The sequence below is a fragment of the Lonchura striata genome, chromosome 3, assembly GCF_046129695.1.
Source record: "Lonchura striata isolate bLonStr1 chromosome 3, bLonStr1.mat, whole genome shotgun sequence".
Taxonomy (NCBI): domain Eukaryota; kingdom Metazoa; phylum Chordata; class Aves; order Passeriformes; family Estrildidae; genus Lonchura; species Lonchura striata.
The window spans coordinates 110,939,294-110,957,140 of NC_134605.1; the positions used below are offsets into that span (position 1 = coordinate 110,939,294).

Sequence of the window (17,847 nt, forward strand, 5' to 3'; positions counted from 1 at the left end):
GGGAACTTCTTTGCCTCAGCTAGCTAAAACTAACTAAAAGCAAATGAGAGCTCTGTCTTGCTGTCTGTCCATCCGCAGACAACACAGTCCAGGAGCAGGAATGTGGAGGAGGGAGCGCAGTTTCTGAAAACAAACTCTGAGCTTCTTCTCCCCCCAGTTCACTTTTGGAACAAGTCTTAAAGGTGCAAAACTTATTATTCAGCATAAACAGAACAGATGACTGGGAATAAAGGCATCATACAGTCAACCCAGGACACCCTGGATCCCTGGAAGCATCCAAGGCCAACTTGGATGGGGCTTGGAGCAACCTGAGATAGTGGAAGGTGTCCCTGCCCATGGCAGGAGGAGATGATCTTTCAGGTCCCTTCCAACCCAAACCATTCTGTGATTCAGTGATTATCAGTTATAAAAAAAACAAGCATCAGGGGCTGTAGAAAGGGGAATAATTTTACAAGGAATATACCTTACCTTAGTTAAGGTGTGAAATCCAGCTCCACTTCCTCCCGATGGCTCCACATTGGCTTTTTTAGTGACCCAGAAGAACAGAAAAATGGGATGCTACCCACACTTCCCATTGGCACAGGGGCCAACCTTCACCCTGCTTGGAAGGGGAAGCATTGCCTGATAAGTTTATTTTTCACTGAGCTCTGAAGATCAGCGTGGCACAGTGACAACAGCAGCCAGCTACTCTATGAGATACATCCCTGCCCTTCAGAGCCAATTAAATCACTGGAATCCCATGGGGGGAAGTAGGAAATGCTGTATAGTCACTTTTCCTAAATCCCAGCTTGGAAAAGCACTGAGCAAGTCCATCAAACTGGAAGCCTGAGCTGTTAAAGCTTTTCCGAGGGGAGAAACACAGTTGCCTGCACTGCTCACCACCTTCCTTGGCTCATGAAGTCACGTTGCTTCTTCCTACTGTGTAATGAGTTCCTTGAGGAGCAGGACTAAGGGGATTATCCTGTGTTTGGTTTAATGGGAAAGATGCAAGAACTTCCAGAAAAGGCAGGAGGATGGAAATCCTGGAGTCACCCTCTCCTGGCCAGCCCCACATCCCAAGTGGCCCCAGGACCGGGCATCCAATGTCACTGGTTCAGCTGATGGCATTGAAATGGTGTTCCACAAAGGCATTTTGGGGGAAGCAGAGAGAGCAGATAGGTTCCTTTTGATGCACAGCAATAAATGAAAACAGCTGCAGCTCTCAGGAGATTAAAGGGAGCCTGAGGAGAGCTGAATAAACCCTGTCACCGCAGGTAAGATCTAGATAACAGGAAGGATGAAGTTTTCTAATGCACACGTCTCAAGACCATACTAATTCTTAAATTTGTCAGGAGGTGCAAAGTGATTAAAATGTAACATTTCTGTCCAATATACACAAGTTTGGGATTCATATAATTTCATATTTAGTGGGGAACTGGCATCCAGGTTTTATCATGTAACACTTGAGGACCTGAATATGTTTCAAGGACTTGTAAGGAACTGGCAGTGAAGCACCTGGTCCAGCTGTGAGAACAAACCACATTCAGTTGTTTAAAGTCTGGATGAGGCTCTGAACAACCTGGTGTAGTGGGAGACTCCCAAGCCATGGCAGGGAATAGATCGAGGTCTTTAAGGGTCCCTTCCTACTCAAAGCACTCAGTGATTCCATGATTTTATAATCAGTAAGGACTAACACTATTGGCAGTCACTGATATCACTTACCAGTCAATTGCATTGCTAAAATGAGAACTCAAAGATGAAGCCCTCATATAAAAGAGAAGGGATGGAATTGGAAGTGTTCACCAAACATTCCTCACATTGTTTTAGGGGCAGTTCCTATGATGGCTGGGAACTGGCTTTTCAGTAGAGAACCTTTGGGACCTTCTGCACCTTTCCTAGAGAGCCCAGTGTCTCAAAGTGATGGGTGAGAGCTGGACATGCCCTGGCCATGTGCTCTCACATCCCAGAAACTCTGCATGCCCTGGGCTGATCCCCCAGCATGGGCAGCAAGGAAGGGGGAATTCTGCCTCTCTACCCCCTCAGAGCTGCCTCCAGCCCTGGGGCCAACAGCAGAAGCACGTGGAGCTGCTGGAGAGAGTCCAGAGGAGGCCATGGAGCTGCTCCGAGAGCTGGAGCCCCTCTGCTCTGGAGCCAGGCTGGGAGAGCTGGGGGTGTTCCCCTGGAGAAGAGAAGGATCCAGGGAGAACTTCTTGCAGCCATTTAGTACTTGAAGGGGGCTTGTAAGACAGATGGAGACAATGGGGACAAGGATTGATTGTTTTAAATGGAAGGAAGGTCAGTTTAGATTAGATACAAGAAATGAGTTTTTTACAATGAGGGTGGTGAGGCTCTGGCACAGGTTACCCAGAGGAGCTGGGGCTGCCTCTGGATCCCCGGAAGAGTCCAAGGCCAGGCTGGGCAGGGCTTGGAGCAACCTGGGATAGTGGAAGGTGTCCTTGCCCATGGCAGGGTGCTGGAACAGAATGAGCTTTAAGAAATCACTTCCAACCCAAACCGTTCCATGATTCCATGATTCTATGACAGTGCTCCTGACAAATATCAGCAAAAGCAGCATCCTGTTGATCCTCCCTGGTATATACATGTAGCATTCAAAGAGGTTAATAGAAATTAACAAAGTTAATCAACAAAACGAATGGCCTAAGTGAGTCTTCTAAGTCAAGCTCACACAATAACTACTAAGTTTAACAACACATTCAACTTTTGATCCTACGGATACATGAACATTGTGGCAACGGAAGCTGGAGCTTTTTCTGCCTCATGCATGAATAACAAAGCCACCTGCTATATTCCAGCAGTGGATGCTTTATTGTTAGTGATGATGCATGAGGCAGAAATAATGCAGTTTGATTTTTAGAGACAATACCAAGTTGAGCTTGCGAGGCTGTCAGCCCACACTCGTTTGACTTGGGAACTGAGCAAACAACATGGAAGTAATTGATGGAAACTAATGACACAATAAGATGTCATTTTTTTCTGACCTACTTTACTTAACGTAAATCCCCATTAATTGTAATTATCTGTACTCCACGTACACCAAACACCCAGCTGGATCCATCCCCCAGTTATTTAAATGAGGTAGCTCCAGATTTACACAACTCTGATTCTGGCTTACATACCTCTCTATATTTAGTGTTTGTTCCCCTGTTCTGAATAAATGCTTGGAAGATGGAAGACCACACAGCTCAATTAGTGTATTGATCAGGATGAAAAAAGCCTTTAACCAAGCAGCAGAAGGAGGTTGTGATCCTATGCTGGGGTGCTGCTGGAGCACTGAACACGCCTCCCCTTCCCAGTGCCTCCCTGGTGCTCCTGGAGAACAGCAAGAACACCAAACGCAAGGCACAGACAGATCAGCTCCCAGTGCTGTGAGGGAAAACCCTGGCTAAACATGGTTTATAAATACTTGCAGATTTTGGGGTCACCCAGAGTTTACCCAGACCCCCGGACACAAGCGCCTCCAGCGTGATGGAAGTGTGGGATGGTGCTGAGTGCCAAGAAAAGCTTTCTCCTCTCAAAAATATGAGTTGAGAGATCTCATCATGGGTGTGATTGACATTCACAACTTCCAAAAAATCCCTAAAAATACAGAGTGTCGGCTAATAAAAGAAACAGGCTCTAAGCAATGACTTCTGGCTTTCTGTGAAGGCCGCGACTACAAGGAAATAGGAGCTCCTGTGGGACTAAAGGGGCAAAGCATCACCCACGTCCTTGGCCAAAGCAACCCCAGAGCAGCAGTTGTGGGAAACAGGAAAATCAGGGGGTTGTGGAGAGACTGGGACATGGGTACATCTCTGCTGTGTGCTAAGGGAGAGAGCAGGAGCTGGAGAACATCATGGGATAATCAGGAATTAAGATGTAAGTGGTGGAGATATCACTTCTGGCCACCCACGGAGTCATGTAGCCATGACTCATCCCCTGGTGCAGGAAGGAACGTAGCGTACCGTGCATCAAAATGGACAGGATCTTTCCAAGGAGAGATGATCTGGGATGGAAGCCCTTTAAAGGTCTGTTTATCCCTCCACACTGGCATGCCTTTTTCTTCATAAAATCAGGAAGTTATGTGTTAAATGAGTTACTTTTTTATTTCAGTCTCCGATACTCCTACTGGAAAGATCTTCCGATTTCCAGGCTAAAAATATTCATGGCCAGTTCCTACTCATTTACTTTTCCACCATTGCCCTTCAGTGTCCCAATGCCTTTCCCTCCGCTCGCATTTATTTTCCAGGATGTATTTATAGGCAGGAAAACATATTCCTTCTCCAGCCTCATTTTTTAGCTAAACTAAACAAGCCAAATTCTTTCAGTCCACAGGAGAAAAGACAGATTGTCCTGAGCTCTGATCAACACCTTACTCTTCCCTGCAGCTGGAATTCACCCTTCCTGGGCACAGGTGGCCACAGCTGCACGGAGGAGTTTGGGGGCAGTGCCAGCAGGGTATTGTCATTGTGTCATCCCTTGCCTAAGCAGCTGCTTCTCTCACTGCACGTGCCAATGCTGAAATCTTCAACTGCTGCCTTCTCCCACCCAAATGTCTCATCAAACAAGTTTGGGTTGGTTTTGTATCAAAACAGATGACTCGTCTGCCCCCTTACTGGTTCACCTACACTTCTATATAAGTAATAACATTAGTTTGTTTACTTCTCTGTTGTTCTGGGTTTGGGGGGATTTTTTTATCTTTTTAATCATATGTAGCAAATCTGCCACACAGAAAAGTTCGAAGGAATGAGGGAAGCTTCCATTTATATCTCCTTATACTGCAAATCAGAAGTCGAAGCTTAATCTGGGTGCTTCTCACCCAAAAATATGGGTCCCAGAGTCCTTATTTCTTACTGCTGTGAGAATTAACAGCCATATTTAGGTTTGAAAGTATCCATCAGGAGAGGGAGTTGAAGTCATATATATATATATATTTATACTTGTCTTATGCACATGAAGTAATTTGGTCGAGGGCTGGTTCTGCTGTTATTTTTTTCCATATTCTTGTAATAGCTGAAGTTGGTAGAAAACAAGGGAATATCTTCAACATTTGAATGTGCTATGATGAGGATCTGTGGGACCCTGTTTTGTCTGATCCCACTAAATAATATTATACATAATACCACTTTTCTCCCTTTGGGAAGCTTTGTGCCACATTTCACTCCACATGAAATCTGTCCACATCCAGGTGTGCATCAGGTGCATCCACGTGGATCATGCCCAAAGCTTTGCTTTTTGCTCCCTTTCTTCTGTTTCTCTGCTGCAGGAGGATCTAACCATTTCAAAACCAGCAGCATTTTTTTAAACTTTTCAGCTCTTTTGACATCACCCAGAAACACCACACATACCCTTCTGAGATAGCCTGTTTAACATATGAAAGTCCTCCCACTTTTTCTTCAAGATTAAATTAATTTTTCCTCCCTGAAAAAGCATTTTTATCTGCATTTTATCGCATTTTTCTACTTTCTTGGAGCTGTTTCTTTTTTCTCCATGTTGCAATTTAGACTCTGCAAAGCAGCAACTTTTTCAGCCCGTTCTGGAGTCCTGACATTCTCAGCCCTGATATTTTGACACGGTTTAAAGGAAAAAAAAAGGGAGAAAGGGTAGAATTCAAATTCCCACAGAAAGAGACAGAAGCAGGCACTGGAGAAGGAGCATCTGGAAGGAGTCTTCTTATTCAATGGTGGGGAAAAAAACCCACATGGAAAAGAGGAGAGACTGTAACCTACAGAGGACAGCACAAGACAGCTCAGAAATGATGGATATGATGAATGAACAGATGCATAACATGAAACTGGGAGAAAAGGACCTGGAATTTGGATGTCTCAGATTGCCAGTGGGTTCTTCAGTGAAACATCTGACTGGGGTGCAGCTCAGCTCTGGGCAGATCCCAAAAACAGAGCCAAGAGCTGCTTCCTCAGCCTGCCAGAGGTTTCTCCAGCACAGAGCTGAGCCCTTGGAGACTCTGCCTGACTCTAAGAACAGGGTGGGAAAACCAGTGTCCCTGAAAGTGGGTAAAGGAGTGACAAAGAGCAGAGGAGGGGATGGAGAATCCCTGTGTTAGGAGAAGGACAGGAAGACACCAAGGTGGGGGATTTGAGGAGGCAGCAAGGTGGTGTGAGGTCAGGGTGCCAAGGTGTGCTTGGAGAGAGCTGTTATCAACAGAGAATGAGTCCCAGAAAGGTTTGGGTTGGATGAGACCTTAAAACTCATCCAATACCACCCACTGCCATGGGCAGGGGCACCTTTCCCAGGTTGCTCCAAGTCCCATCAAACCTGGCTTTGAACATTTCCAGGGATGGGGAAGACACAGTTCCACCACCCTCTGAGTAAAGGAGAGGGACCTGTGGGATGGGGTCGGACAGGAGCCCCCCTTCCCCAGCACAACCATGGGAAGAGAAAAGACAAAAAGGAACCCAGAGGAGGTCCCAGATCTGCCAGGGACCTGGGAGCTGCTGGAGGTGGGAAGGTGGAAAGCAGCATGGCTGAGGACAAAATGAGTGGTGATCCTGGGATTTGAGGTTGAGCAGGGACAGGGAAGTTGACACTGGACTGGAGAGCTGATTTGGGAGCAGGATGGGGTCAGCACAAGGGGGTCCAGCTGAGGCTGGTCTGGGGAGTGGCGGTGTCAGCACTTGGGCCTTGGGGGAAGAAGAACTTTTTAAAGCATACAGAGGAGAGCCAGGAAGAGGGAGAAGGGTCAGGGGCCATTTAAGAAGCAAATGATGTCACTGGGTTTGCTCAGCTGGAGGAGATGGAGGTCAGACCTCGCTGGGGGATGCAGTTCCTCCAAGGGACAGCTCCAATCTCTGATCTCAGTGACAGAGACAGGACCCAGGGAATGGCTGGAGCTGTGGGAAGACTTAGGTTGGATATCAGGGAAAGGTTCTTCCTCAGAGGGTGGTGGGGCACTGAGCAGGCTCCCAGGGAATTGGCACAGTCCCAAGGCTGCCAGAGCTCCAGGAGCGTTTGGACAATGCTCTCAGGCACTGGCTAGGATAGCTGGGATGTCCTGTGCAAGGTCAGGGGTTGGGCTGGTGTGTCCCTTCCAAATCAGAATATTCTATGATTCAGTGTAGATTTTGTTATTTCAAGATGACTAAAGAGGTGGAATACCTATGGGGAAAAGCTGAGAGAACTGAGGTTGTTCAGCCTGGAGGAGAAACCTGGGGAGATCTTAGAGCCTAGGTCTTACATGGCTGGAGAGGAGGTTCAGGTTGGACATTAGAAGAAATTTCTTCACAAAATGGGTGATTAGACATTGGAAAAGGCTTCCCAGTGAGGTCACGGAGTCATCATCCTGGAGGTGTCCAAAGAATGACTGGACATGGCACTCAGTTCTCTGCTGCTGTTGACAAGGTGGTGTTTGGTCATAGGTTGGACTCGATGATTTGAGATGTGTTTTCCAACCTAAATGATTTTGTAATTCTGTGATTCTGTGATCTCAAGTTGTACCAGGGGAGGTTTACATTGAATAGTTGGAAAAAAATTCTTCATGGAAAGAGTGCTCAGGCAACAGAACAGGCTGCCCAAGGCAACCTGACGGTGGAACCCCCATGCCTGTGTAGATGTAGAACTTGGGGATACAATTTAGGTGTGATCATGTCCATGGGTTAACAGCTGGACTCGGTGATGCCAGAGGTCTTTTCCAACCTAATTCTGTAAGGGAGCTCCAAGAAAGCTGGAGAGGGACATTGAATAAGGGCATGGAGTGACAGGACAAGAGGGAATGGTTTTAAGATGACAAAGGGCAAGGCAAGATGGGACTTTAGGAAGAAATTCTTCCCCGTGAGTGTGTTGAGACCTGAGAGGGCAGAGGTTGTCCAGAGAATCACAAAATTAGCTGAGCTGGAAGGAACCCACAAGGATCATCCAGTCCAGAGCATGGCCCCACACAGGAGCATCCCCAACAATCCCACCCCGTGCCTGAGAGCGCTGTCCAAGTGCTCCTTGAGCTCCGTCAGCTTTGGTGCTCTGACCATTCCCCGAGGAGCTGCTCCAGTGCCCAGTCACCCCCTGCGATTAGAACCTTTTCCCAGTGTCCAACCTAACCTTCCCCTGACACAACTCCAGGCCGCTCCCTCGCCCCCTGTCGCGGGTCAGCCCCGCGCCGAGCCCGGCGCCTGCTCTTCCTCTCCCCCTCAAGAGCAGACCGCGGCGAGGTCCCCGCTCAGCCTCGCTCCTCCAGCCCCATCCCTGCGAGCTGCCGGGCCCGGCGGGACGGGGCGCGGAGCATCCCGGCGCCGTCCGGCCCCGCCGCGCCGCCGCCGCCGGTCGCTGTCGCCGCCAGGCGGCCCCGGCCCGTCCCGCGCGCCGCGGAAGCGCCGCCCCCGGAAGCGGCGGGCGGGGGGAGCGGGCACGGGGGGGGCAGAGCGAGCGAGCGCCCGGCGAACGGGCCGGGGACGCGGCGGCGGCGGCGGCAGCAAGATGGCGGCCAAGTCGGATGGCGGCGGCGGCGGCGGCGGCGGCGGCGGCGGCTTCGCCCAGCTGCACAACCTGGACGAGGCGGCGGCGGCCACGGGCGGCGGCGTCGGGGCAGCGGCGGCCGAGGTGGCGGAGGAGCCGGGCGCAAGCAGCTCCTTGCACATCTGCCACTGCTGCAACACGTCGTCTTGCTACTGGGGCTGCCGGAGCGCCTGCCTGCGGAACCTCTTCGGGCGGGCCGCCGCCACCGCCGCCGCCGAGCCGCTGGCCCCGCGCCCCCCCGCCGCCGCCGCCGAAGGGCCGCCGGAGGGCGGCGAGGCGGCCGAGCGGCCGTGGCTGGACTGCCTGTGGATCGTGCTGGCGCTGCTGGTGCTGCTGGGGGATGTGGGCACGGACCTGTGGCTGGCGCTGCACCACTACGGCCGGCGGGACTACGTGTGGTGCGGCCTCACCCTGGCCTTCGTGCTGCTGCCCTCGGTGCTGGTGCAGATCCTGAGCTTCCGCTGGTTCGTGCAGGACTACACGGGCGGCGGGCTGGGCGCCGTGCAGGGGCTCAGCAGCCGCGGGCCGCCCATGATGGGGGGGACCGCGGGCCGGCGTGGGGGACCCGCCGGCGGGGTAGGAGGAGCCGCCGGCACCGCCACCCCCGGGGCGCAGCGCCTCTGCAGGATCTCCGTCTGGGTCTGGCAGTCCGTCATCCACCTGCTGCAGATGGGGCAGGTCTGGAGGTAAGGGGGCGGCCGGGAACTCCGCCGTGCCCCCGGCGGGGCGGGCGGCGCGCTGGGTCGGGAGCGCGGCCGCGGAGGGGCGGGAGCGGGGACTGCGAGCGCCCGGTGCGAGGGGGACGTGAGGCAGCGCCAGCCCCGGCTCCAACGGGGATGTGGGGCACCGTCACCTCCTGGTTTGAGGTGGACGGGGACAGTGTCACCTGGTTTGAGGTGGACGGGGACAGTGTCACCTCGTGGTCCAAGGTGGACGTGGGTCAGTGCGCGCTGGCCGAGGAGGGGCTGCTGTAGGTGGTTGTCAGCACCTGGTTTTGAGGCGGATGTGGGTGACTGTCAGCTCGTGGTCCAAGATGGGCATGGGTCAGTGTCACCCTGTGGTTTAAAACGGGTCAGTGTCCCTTTGATGAGGTGGGGAGCTCTCAGCTCGTGGTCCAAGGTGGACGTGGGTCAGTGTCACCTCGTGGTCTCAGGTGGACGTGGGTCAGTGTCGTCTCCTGGTTTAAGGTGGGTCAGTGTCATCTCGTGGTTTGATGTGAGTCAGTGTCCCCTGGACAAGGTGGGGCAGATGGGGGTCAGTGTCACCTCGACAGGCTGAGGTGGGTCACTGTCCACTACATGAGGTGGACCAGATGGCCATTGCTGTTACCTCATGGTTTGAGGCAGACGTGGGGCTGTGTCATCTCATGCTTGAGGTGGATTGCTGTCCCCTGGCTGAAGTAGGACTGATGGGAGTCAGTGTCACCTCATGATTTGAGGTGGACAGGGGTCACTGTCCCTGATTGAGGTATGGCAGATGGGGGTTGTTGTCAGCTTGTGGTGTGAGGTGGACATGGCTCCATATCACCTCATGGTCTGAGGTGGTGGTGGTCAGTGCAGTGCTCTCCACATGGAGAAGGAGGAGAGATTTGGGAGTTCCTCCCATCTTTCAGTGAGGAGAGACCCAAAGAGAGGAGTGATTCCCACAAAATGAGCATGGGGGCTGAGATGGGGGACATGGGGGTTGTTGTTGCCTCATGGTCTGAGATGCAGTGCTCTCCATGGTGGAGGAGGTGTCAAGGTCCCCCTTGTGCTGAGGGGACATTTGAGGGGAAGAGAAGTTCCCTCCAAATGTGTCTGTGGGACTGAAGTGGGAGGAGTGGCATTGGTTGCTACAAGCAGGACATGAGATGGTGCTCCCCACTTGGAGATTTGGGGTGACCCCTTCTTCGCTGAGAAAAACCCAAAGGGAGCAGAGATGCCCCCTCCCCCATGAGCATGTGGGGCTGAGGAGAGGAGAATAGGGCTACTGTCTCCTCACAGCTTGGAGGGGATACAGTTCTGTGCCCCCCATGGTGTGGGATTCTAGCTCCGTGGGAATGAGATGGTGCTCCACAGACATGGGGCAGCACGGGAAGGGGGATCATGGAGCTGCTCTTCCCTTCAGGACAGGCCCGGTGCTGGGGGTGACCCTGGCAGTGCTGCAGTGGGAGGTCCTGTGGCACTGGAGGGGACTCACCCCTCCTGGAGCCAGGGGGCAGCCAGGAAAGGACCCCATGGAATGCACGGGCTGCTCCAGAAAGGGTCTGCTGGGGGATGGACCCGTGGCTGCCAAGCACTGAGATGTGCTGGTTCCAGAGGGTTGGTGTCCTTCTGGCACAGATCCCGTAGGGATGAGAGGTGAGGGTCTGATCCATCCTCAAGAGCCTCTCCCCAGCCAGTGGAGCGGGAGCTGCTGGCTCCCTTGAACCGAAGGAGCGGGTGGTGGGAGTGGAAAAACGCAGCGTGATGCCTCGGCTGTGGCTTTGGAGAAAGGAGAAGCCTCCTTCGTGGGGACGGCGGCGGTGAGGCTGTCGGTGTAAGCCTGAAGGTCAGGAATAGGGACTGTTCCCGGCCGGAGAGAGAGGTCGTGGGGTGGGGGAGGCACTGGCTGGAGGATGAGTCTGGGAAGTGACCTCGGGCTCGGCAGGAATAAAAAAATATCCTCCAGTGCGAGCTGGAAATTACGTTATCCTCCCCAAAAAGAGAGGTGGGAGGAGGCAGGGAGGGATTCTCCAGGATGAAAGCCTGTGGATGCAAACACTGCCACAGAGATGTCGGGCTTACAGAAAGAGGTGGTGTAAGGACAGCTGTAAAATCCCGGCGTGGCCCAGCATCCTCTGAGCTGGGGCGCGGGTTGGTAACGTGGAAGGGGTGTGAGATTTTGGCTGGGGGTAGAGGGACAACTCTGGGTTGTGTCACAGGGTCGTGGCTGCACCCCCTCCACATCCTGGATAGGTCAGGCTGTAAGGAGGAGGCTCCAGATGGGGGTTGCTTGGCGTTTGTAGGTTTTAAAGTAATCCTTAGGGATCAAAGATTTTTATTTTCCCAATTTTTTTTTTTGAAGACGCCATGGGGGTGGAGGGGAGGGGATCTGCGTGGGAAGGGTGCGTGAGATGTGTACATAGGAAATAATCCCATGCAATCATGCAGTGCAACAGCAAATACATATTTCTTCTGCATCTTCAATGTCATTTGTGCAGCGTTCAAAGCACATTTGTTCTCAACTTCTGCTTGGGGGTTTATTCTATTTTTATGGGTTTTTTACGGCCAGGGTTTGGGCTGGGGGGTAGTGGGAGGGGGATGTCTGCGGGTGGTGTGTGCGAGGATGATGAATTGGTCCGCGACCCTTTCTGCTGCTTCCCTGGTACTCCCAAGTGCTGATCCCGTCAGCAGAAGCGGTTCTCAATGCAGATGCTCCCCTGGCAAGTTGGATTTTTCCTTTCTTGGAGTCAGGCAGAAGAAATGATTGAGTTTTAGCTGTGCACAAACACCCCATGCCATGGCATGCTTGAGTGAGCGCGTGGGTAGGGGGATGCCGAAGTGATGCTGGCAGGGACAGAGGGGATGCAAGTAGGGGGCTATTTTTGGGTAACAGAAAGAAACAAAGCTCAAGTTGCCCAGACTTTTCCCTGCTATGCTAATGCAGAGGAAAAACATTTGCTTCTGAGATTGTGCAGGGCTGGGAATGCCAGAGGGGACTGATAAGGAGTGCTGCAGCTCAGATCATGTTAGGTGAAATCAGGGAGCTTTCTCTCCTGTTGATCTCTAATCCCACCAGTGCTCAGCTTCCACTCTTTAAGGCATGCTGGACAGTGTGGAGCCGACTCCCAATATCTGACCAGAGCCAGAATTAACTTCCTGGGATCTGTGGAGCAGCCTCCACGAGGGTGTCTGATTTTTTCATTCCCACTACAGCTATTGCCAACGCCATTAAAATCAATCTTGGATGCAGGGATGGGGATTAATACTGGAGCACTCTGGTTTGGCCACCTTTGCCTGCAGCGCAATTGCTGCGTGCTGGGGAGAAGTTTAGACGTGGGGATGGAGGTGGAAAACCTAGGACAGCGTAAGTTCAGTGCGTAATGCTCCGAGCCCGGTTTCCCGGGGGATCACGGATCCGTGCTGCCGCTGCATGGAGCGTAACTGGGATCGTACCTTACGTAGGGGATGTCGTGGGTGTTGCTCAGCAGCTGGGAGCGAAACCGTGGAGAATTGGAGGGGGGCAGGTCGGAGTAGTACAGGAATTCTGAATACGTTAGGTAAATCTGCATCTGGATTTTGAGGGATGACACAATTCCTGTGGCGGCTTCTTCTCGTAAATACTGGGAAGACTCGCCAATAAGATGGTGAATAAATAGCATTTTATGACAGAAATATAAATATACATCGGGATCTTATTTTAGCAAGGCTGTCTCTTCATTTTGTCAGGATTGTGGGAGAAGGAGCTTGTTTTGGAGCAGTCTGGATGGGGACTTTGTCTGTCTGTGTTGTATTCAGAGGGTGGATCGTGACCAGGCAGAGGGCTGAGGGGGCAGTGCGAGTGCTGAGGGGGGACTTGGTGATATTCCTGGGGTTTTTGTGGGTTTTTTTAGTTCAGCTGAGATCTGAAGGATGTGTTAATACTGTCTGTCTGTAGTGGCTGTTGGAAAAATAGTAAAAACACGTGTGTGTATAGATACATATATTTTGAATTCTTGCTGGAAGTAGTCTGATTTCTAATGCTGTTCCCACCAATAAAGCTCAGCACCTGGGGTTTTTACCTTCATAAACCTACAATATTCACCTTTCCTCTCAAATCTTAGATTGTTTTGAGGACTTGAACAATTCATCCAGACTATCCATAAAGTGAAGGATGCCAGTTGGGGCACATTATGCTCATTATAGAGGTGCTGCAGTGCAAGCTGCCAAGGGCTTGTTCCTTGGGGAGGGATGCTGTGGTTTTGCTGGGAACAGGGTGAAGACAGGGCTGATGCTTTTGCTGGAGCTGTTCAGCCGTGTAGATTCAGAAGCAGAAGTTTTGGTATCTTGAGTAGTGGCACAGGTTGTATGAATGACAGGAGTGAACTTCCCTGTCTGATGTACCTTTCCTTAACCTCTGCTGGAAGTGGGTTACTGGGTCATGGATGCTGCCCTGGAATAGAGGGTTTAGAGTGGAAAGTCCGATCCCTTGCGTTGTGCCGTGCTATTAAAGCAAACATTATTGGATTCCATTGGATTAACGGGATGTGGAGCTGAGCTAAAATGAATGCTGACCAGCTGGAAATCTCTCTGTGTCTGTTAAATATCAATGATGGTGAGTTTTGGGATATGAATTTGCTCTATTTATGGGGTTTGTTATTATTCAAATCAAAACAGATTTGAACACAGATCTAGGAGGAAAACATTCTGTAAAAGAAACCCCAGCAAACCACAACAGCCCTTGTCACTGTTGTGACATTAAAAATTGTCTTGTGTATGTACATGGTGAGAAATTCCTAACATTTAGGCAGAGAGTTGGCATCTTTTTTATTAGTGGAAAGACCAAATCTGTGAGCTGTTCATCTTTGGAGGTGGAAGGATGAATCAATGGGTTGAAATGGAATATGAGGCATTTAATGACTTTGTGTTGAGTGGATTCAGGCTGTCCTAATATACTTTGTCTGAGATGAACTTTGTGAGTTAGAGACACATTATTTTGAAAACTTTAGAAATACAGGCAGCTACAACTCCGAAGTTTTCTACCCAAATCCCTCAAAGTGGAAGCCATCTGCTTGTCACACAGCAGATGAACCAGAAGCTGCTGACCTAATGCTGCCTTCTTGTCTTGGTTTGGGATGTTCAGCTCTGTAGAGCCTTTCTGTAAATTTACTGCCTTTTTGGCACATTGGAATATTTTTTTCAGCTTTTGCTGGTTAGCTTGTCTGGCAGCTGAGTTTTTCCTTTTAGCCAAGTTCTAACAGCTTGCTTTTATAGTATGGAGTTTTGTCAGTTTTTGACAAGTTGGCAGAGGGAAGACATTCTGGGATAGATGATAAATATGTTCTCCCTACAAAACCAGATCTGGGGTATAACTTTTTATATTTTTTTCCAGTGAGGTTGCTCTCCCTTTCAAAAGACTTACCCATTCCACCCCCATTTCAGCAGGATCTCCATAAGGAAGTGCTGGGCTGTGGGTGTAGAGGTCCAGCAACATCTACAGAAGCATGTAGGTTGTGAGAGAGTGGAAATAATAATAATAATCATAATAACGATGGAAGAAGGGCTTTATCCCTTGAGTGGGGTCTCCATGGGTGGTGGGTGGTGGTGATGCTCCGTGTCTTGTTGAGTGGTTCCCACTAGAGGGGGTCCAACCACAGATGTTGGAGCAGATCTGCTGGGCCGGCCTTGGGAGGGCAGAGATTTCTCCAAATCTTTCCTTGGGAGAAATAATATCCTGCCCTGACCTGCTGGGAACTCCCCTTCCCATACAGCCCAGTGTTCCTGCAGAAACAGCATGGCTTGGGCAGCTGGGGAGTGGGATTTGGAGGAGAAACTGGAGTTTGGTTTGCTCTTGGATGCTGTTGAGGTAGAGCTCAACAGCATCCTGTGGTGCCCTGTGGCTGGGCAGTGACAGCAGCTCATCACCCCTCCTGCCCTGGTTTTTGGGTAGGAGGAAAGGGAAGCTGGACTGCTTGGGTGACCTGACTCAGTTCTTGCTGGAACCCACATAAAATTTCCATGGCTTTCAAGGTGAACTCACCGCTGCAAGGTATTCTGGGGACAGCATCTCCAGGACTCCAAAAACTGGAATGGAACCCATCTGCTTTGAAGTTGGGTTGCAGGCTGCTTTCCTAAATGCTCCCACCCATGTGGTCCTTGGCCACAACATCTCTTTTCAGCTATTCAAGCTGAACTCCAGGAAAAACAGCTGTTTGTTTTTTCCCCACTCTCCCTATGGCTTTATCTCTAATGCCAGTGGCAGCCTGACAGTGCCTTTCCTGGTGGAGGGGAGGCAGGGTGCCAAAGGAAAGAGGGAAAGATGGCTCATCATTTTTTGTGTGTTAAAATTCCAGGCTCTGTATTTTCCACCTTTCCAGACACTTCCATTTTGCTTTCAGCTGCACTGAGCCAGCTTTATTCCTTGCAGTGGTTCTCCTCTCCGAACAAATGTAGGTTATTCAGGGAGCATTTCTTTTAATGAAAAGGATGGAGGAAGAACTGATGGTGATAAAGCATCTCTTTGGAGGAGAGCTGCTTGCTCTGACTTGAGACTGCAAGGAGCAGAAATGGGACATCAAATGTGTAATTTTCACTGGGGAACGAAGGTGAGCCTGTGGAAAAGTCTGGATCCCTCGCACAACTTCACTCTCTTGTTTTGTTTTATTTCCCTTGAATCCTGACTTGATTTTTAGCACCTGACTGTAGTGAAAATCAGCAGTAGCACAAGGCAGTGTTTTAACACCTGGAAGCTTTTAGGCAGGAGAAATTGTGAGTAAGAGTAAGGCTTTGCTAGAGAGAAAATTAAATTGTAATTAAAGGCATAAGCAAAGGACATGTGCCAAATATTGTCACTTCATTGACCCACCTTCTACTGATGTGCTGGGATTCAGAATGATGGCCAAGCCTATTGTGATTCTTTAGGGCAGCGAGATACTTTTCCAAAGGGGATCCCAAAAAAATGGGGGAAGAGCTTTCCAGGGGAGGAGGTTCTTTAGAAAACCCTCCAACCTAGCAGTAGTCTGATGGAGGGAGGAACACTTTGTATGTTTAACCCTTGCTTGGTCTTTGCAGGGCAGAACATCAGGCACATCCCATATCCTTTAGGCTGCAGTGTCAAGGATGCTACCAAAACCTTCTGGATTGTGGGACTGAGCATTTAGCTGTGTCCCAGGAGCAGTCCATTGCATCTCTCCATGAATGGATTTTAATTTTTATATTTTTTGTCACTCTCACCACTTAGGATTTACATTTTCAACCACCCTCTTTTCCAGTTTCAGCCTGTGTTTGGTCATATGGAAATGCTGTAGCAGAGGAACCACATTCACAGTGCTGAGCAGGAGTCTCAGGAGTTGCTATTTGTCCATCCCTGAACAAATTTCACTAATGGATTTTGGTTATTGCAGTATAAATGTGTGTTTTATTCCTTACTTCCGTATCTCGAACCAGGAAGAAAATCAAATCTTGGCCAAGAGACAAAAAAAAAAAAAAAATAGAGCAAATGCCATCTCAAATGTGTCCCCAAAACTTTAATGGGACCTGAAGACTGTGCTCCTCCTCACATCTCCATTTTTTGGAGAGCTGAAGTTTACCTCTGAGATATTCACTGTCCTTAAGTGTCCTTAAGTGACTTCAGTGTCCTTAAGTGACTTCAGCTGCACAGATCTCCTGCAGAATTGGCAGCTTTGTTGAAACCTTCTGTGTTCAAGCCCAGAGCCTTTATCATGACCTCCTCTTCCTCTGCTCCATTCTGATTTGGTTTACCTGCAGCAGGATTTTGGCATCCCACAGAATATATCCCTATGTTATCATGGAATAGAATCACGTTGTAGAATGGTTTGGGTTGGAAGGGACCTTAAAGACCATGCTGTTCCAGCCCCTGCCATGGCCAGGGACACCTTCCTCTATCCCAGGTTGCTCCAAGCCCTGTCCAACGTAACCTTAAACACTTCCAGGAATTCAGGGGCAGCCCCAGCTGGGCAGTTTGGGACAGGGTCTCCCCACCCTCACAGGAAATAATTTCTTCCACATATCTAACCTAAATCTCCCCTCTTTTGGTTTTAAACCATTCCCACTTGTCCAATCACCATCTGTCCATGAAAAAAGTCACTCTTCCTCTTTTTTACACACCCTCTTTAAGTACTCTGCTGTGTACAGGATGGGCTGAGGGAATAGGCATCTTCTCCCTGTCCTAAAACCCCATGGGAAATAGGACTAAGACAGGAATTTCTCCTAAATGCTGCCCCTGTGCCCTGTATATGGTCAGTGAATGGGCACTAGGAAAACCAAGCGTGAATTGTGAACAAGTTTAAATGGTTTGAATGGACACTGCAGAGGTCTCAGCTCATGCTGGAAAGCTCCTGTCAGCTACTGGGCTACGTCACCTTTTCTCCTTCACAGGTCTGCTTGATGTGGGAGAAGTTTCCCATAAAACCCTCACCATTTTGGCAGAACTCTTATTAAAATCTCCTCAGGAGCCATGATGCAAAAGGCTCTGGCAGCTGGAGCTGCCTTTATCACTTTGCTAATTAAACGTGTGGGAAAAACCCAAACCTGAATGAGGGAGGATCATGTCCAGCTGCCAGAACCTCCCTCAGCTCATGGGGTTCTGTGGGGTTTTCTGTAAGGGCAGGGAGCAGGATCATATTTTGCATCTGTGATGGACAATGGACGTCACATCTCTCCAAAAAAGTCCAGGAGAGATGAGCTCCCCCATCCTTCCAGTAAGGTGGCTCAGGATCAGCTCCTA

At 50.2% G+C, this 17,847-nt stretch overlaps 1 protein-coding gene across 1 annotated transcript in view; it reads left to right on the forward strand.

Moving 5' to 3' along the window:
• The first annotated feature begins 8,403 nt into the window (after window positions 1-8,403).
• The window catches only part of XKR6 (XK related 6), a 175,557-nt gene continuing 166,113 nt past the window's right edge, over window positions 8,404-17,847 (forward strand). Inside the window, exon 1 of the mRNA XM_021540532.3 lies at window positions 8,404-9,128. Within this exon, the coding sequence (XP_021396207.2) occupies window positions 8,404-9,128 (725 nt within the window). The remainder of the gene's footprint in view (window positions 9,129-17,847) is intronic.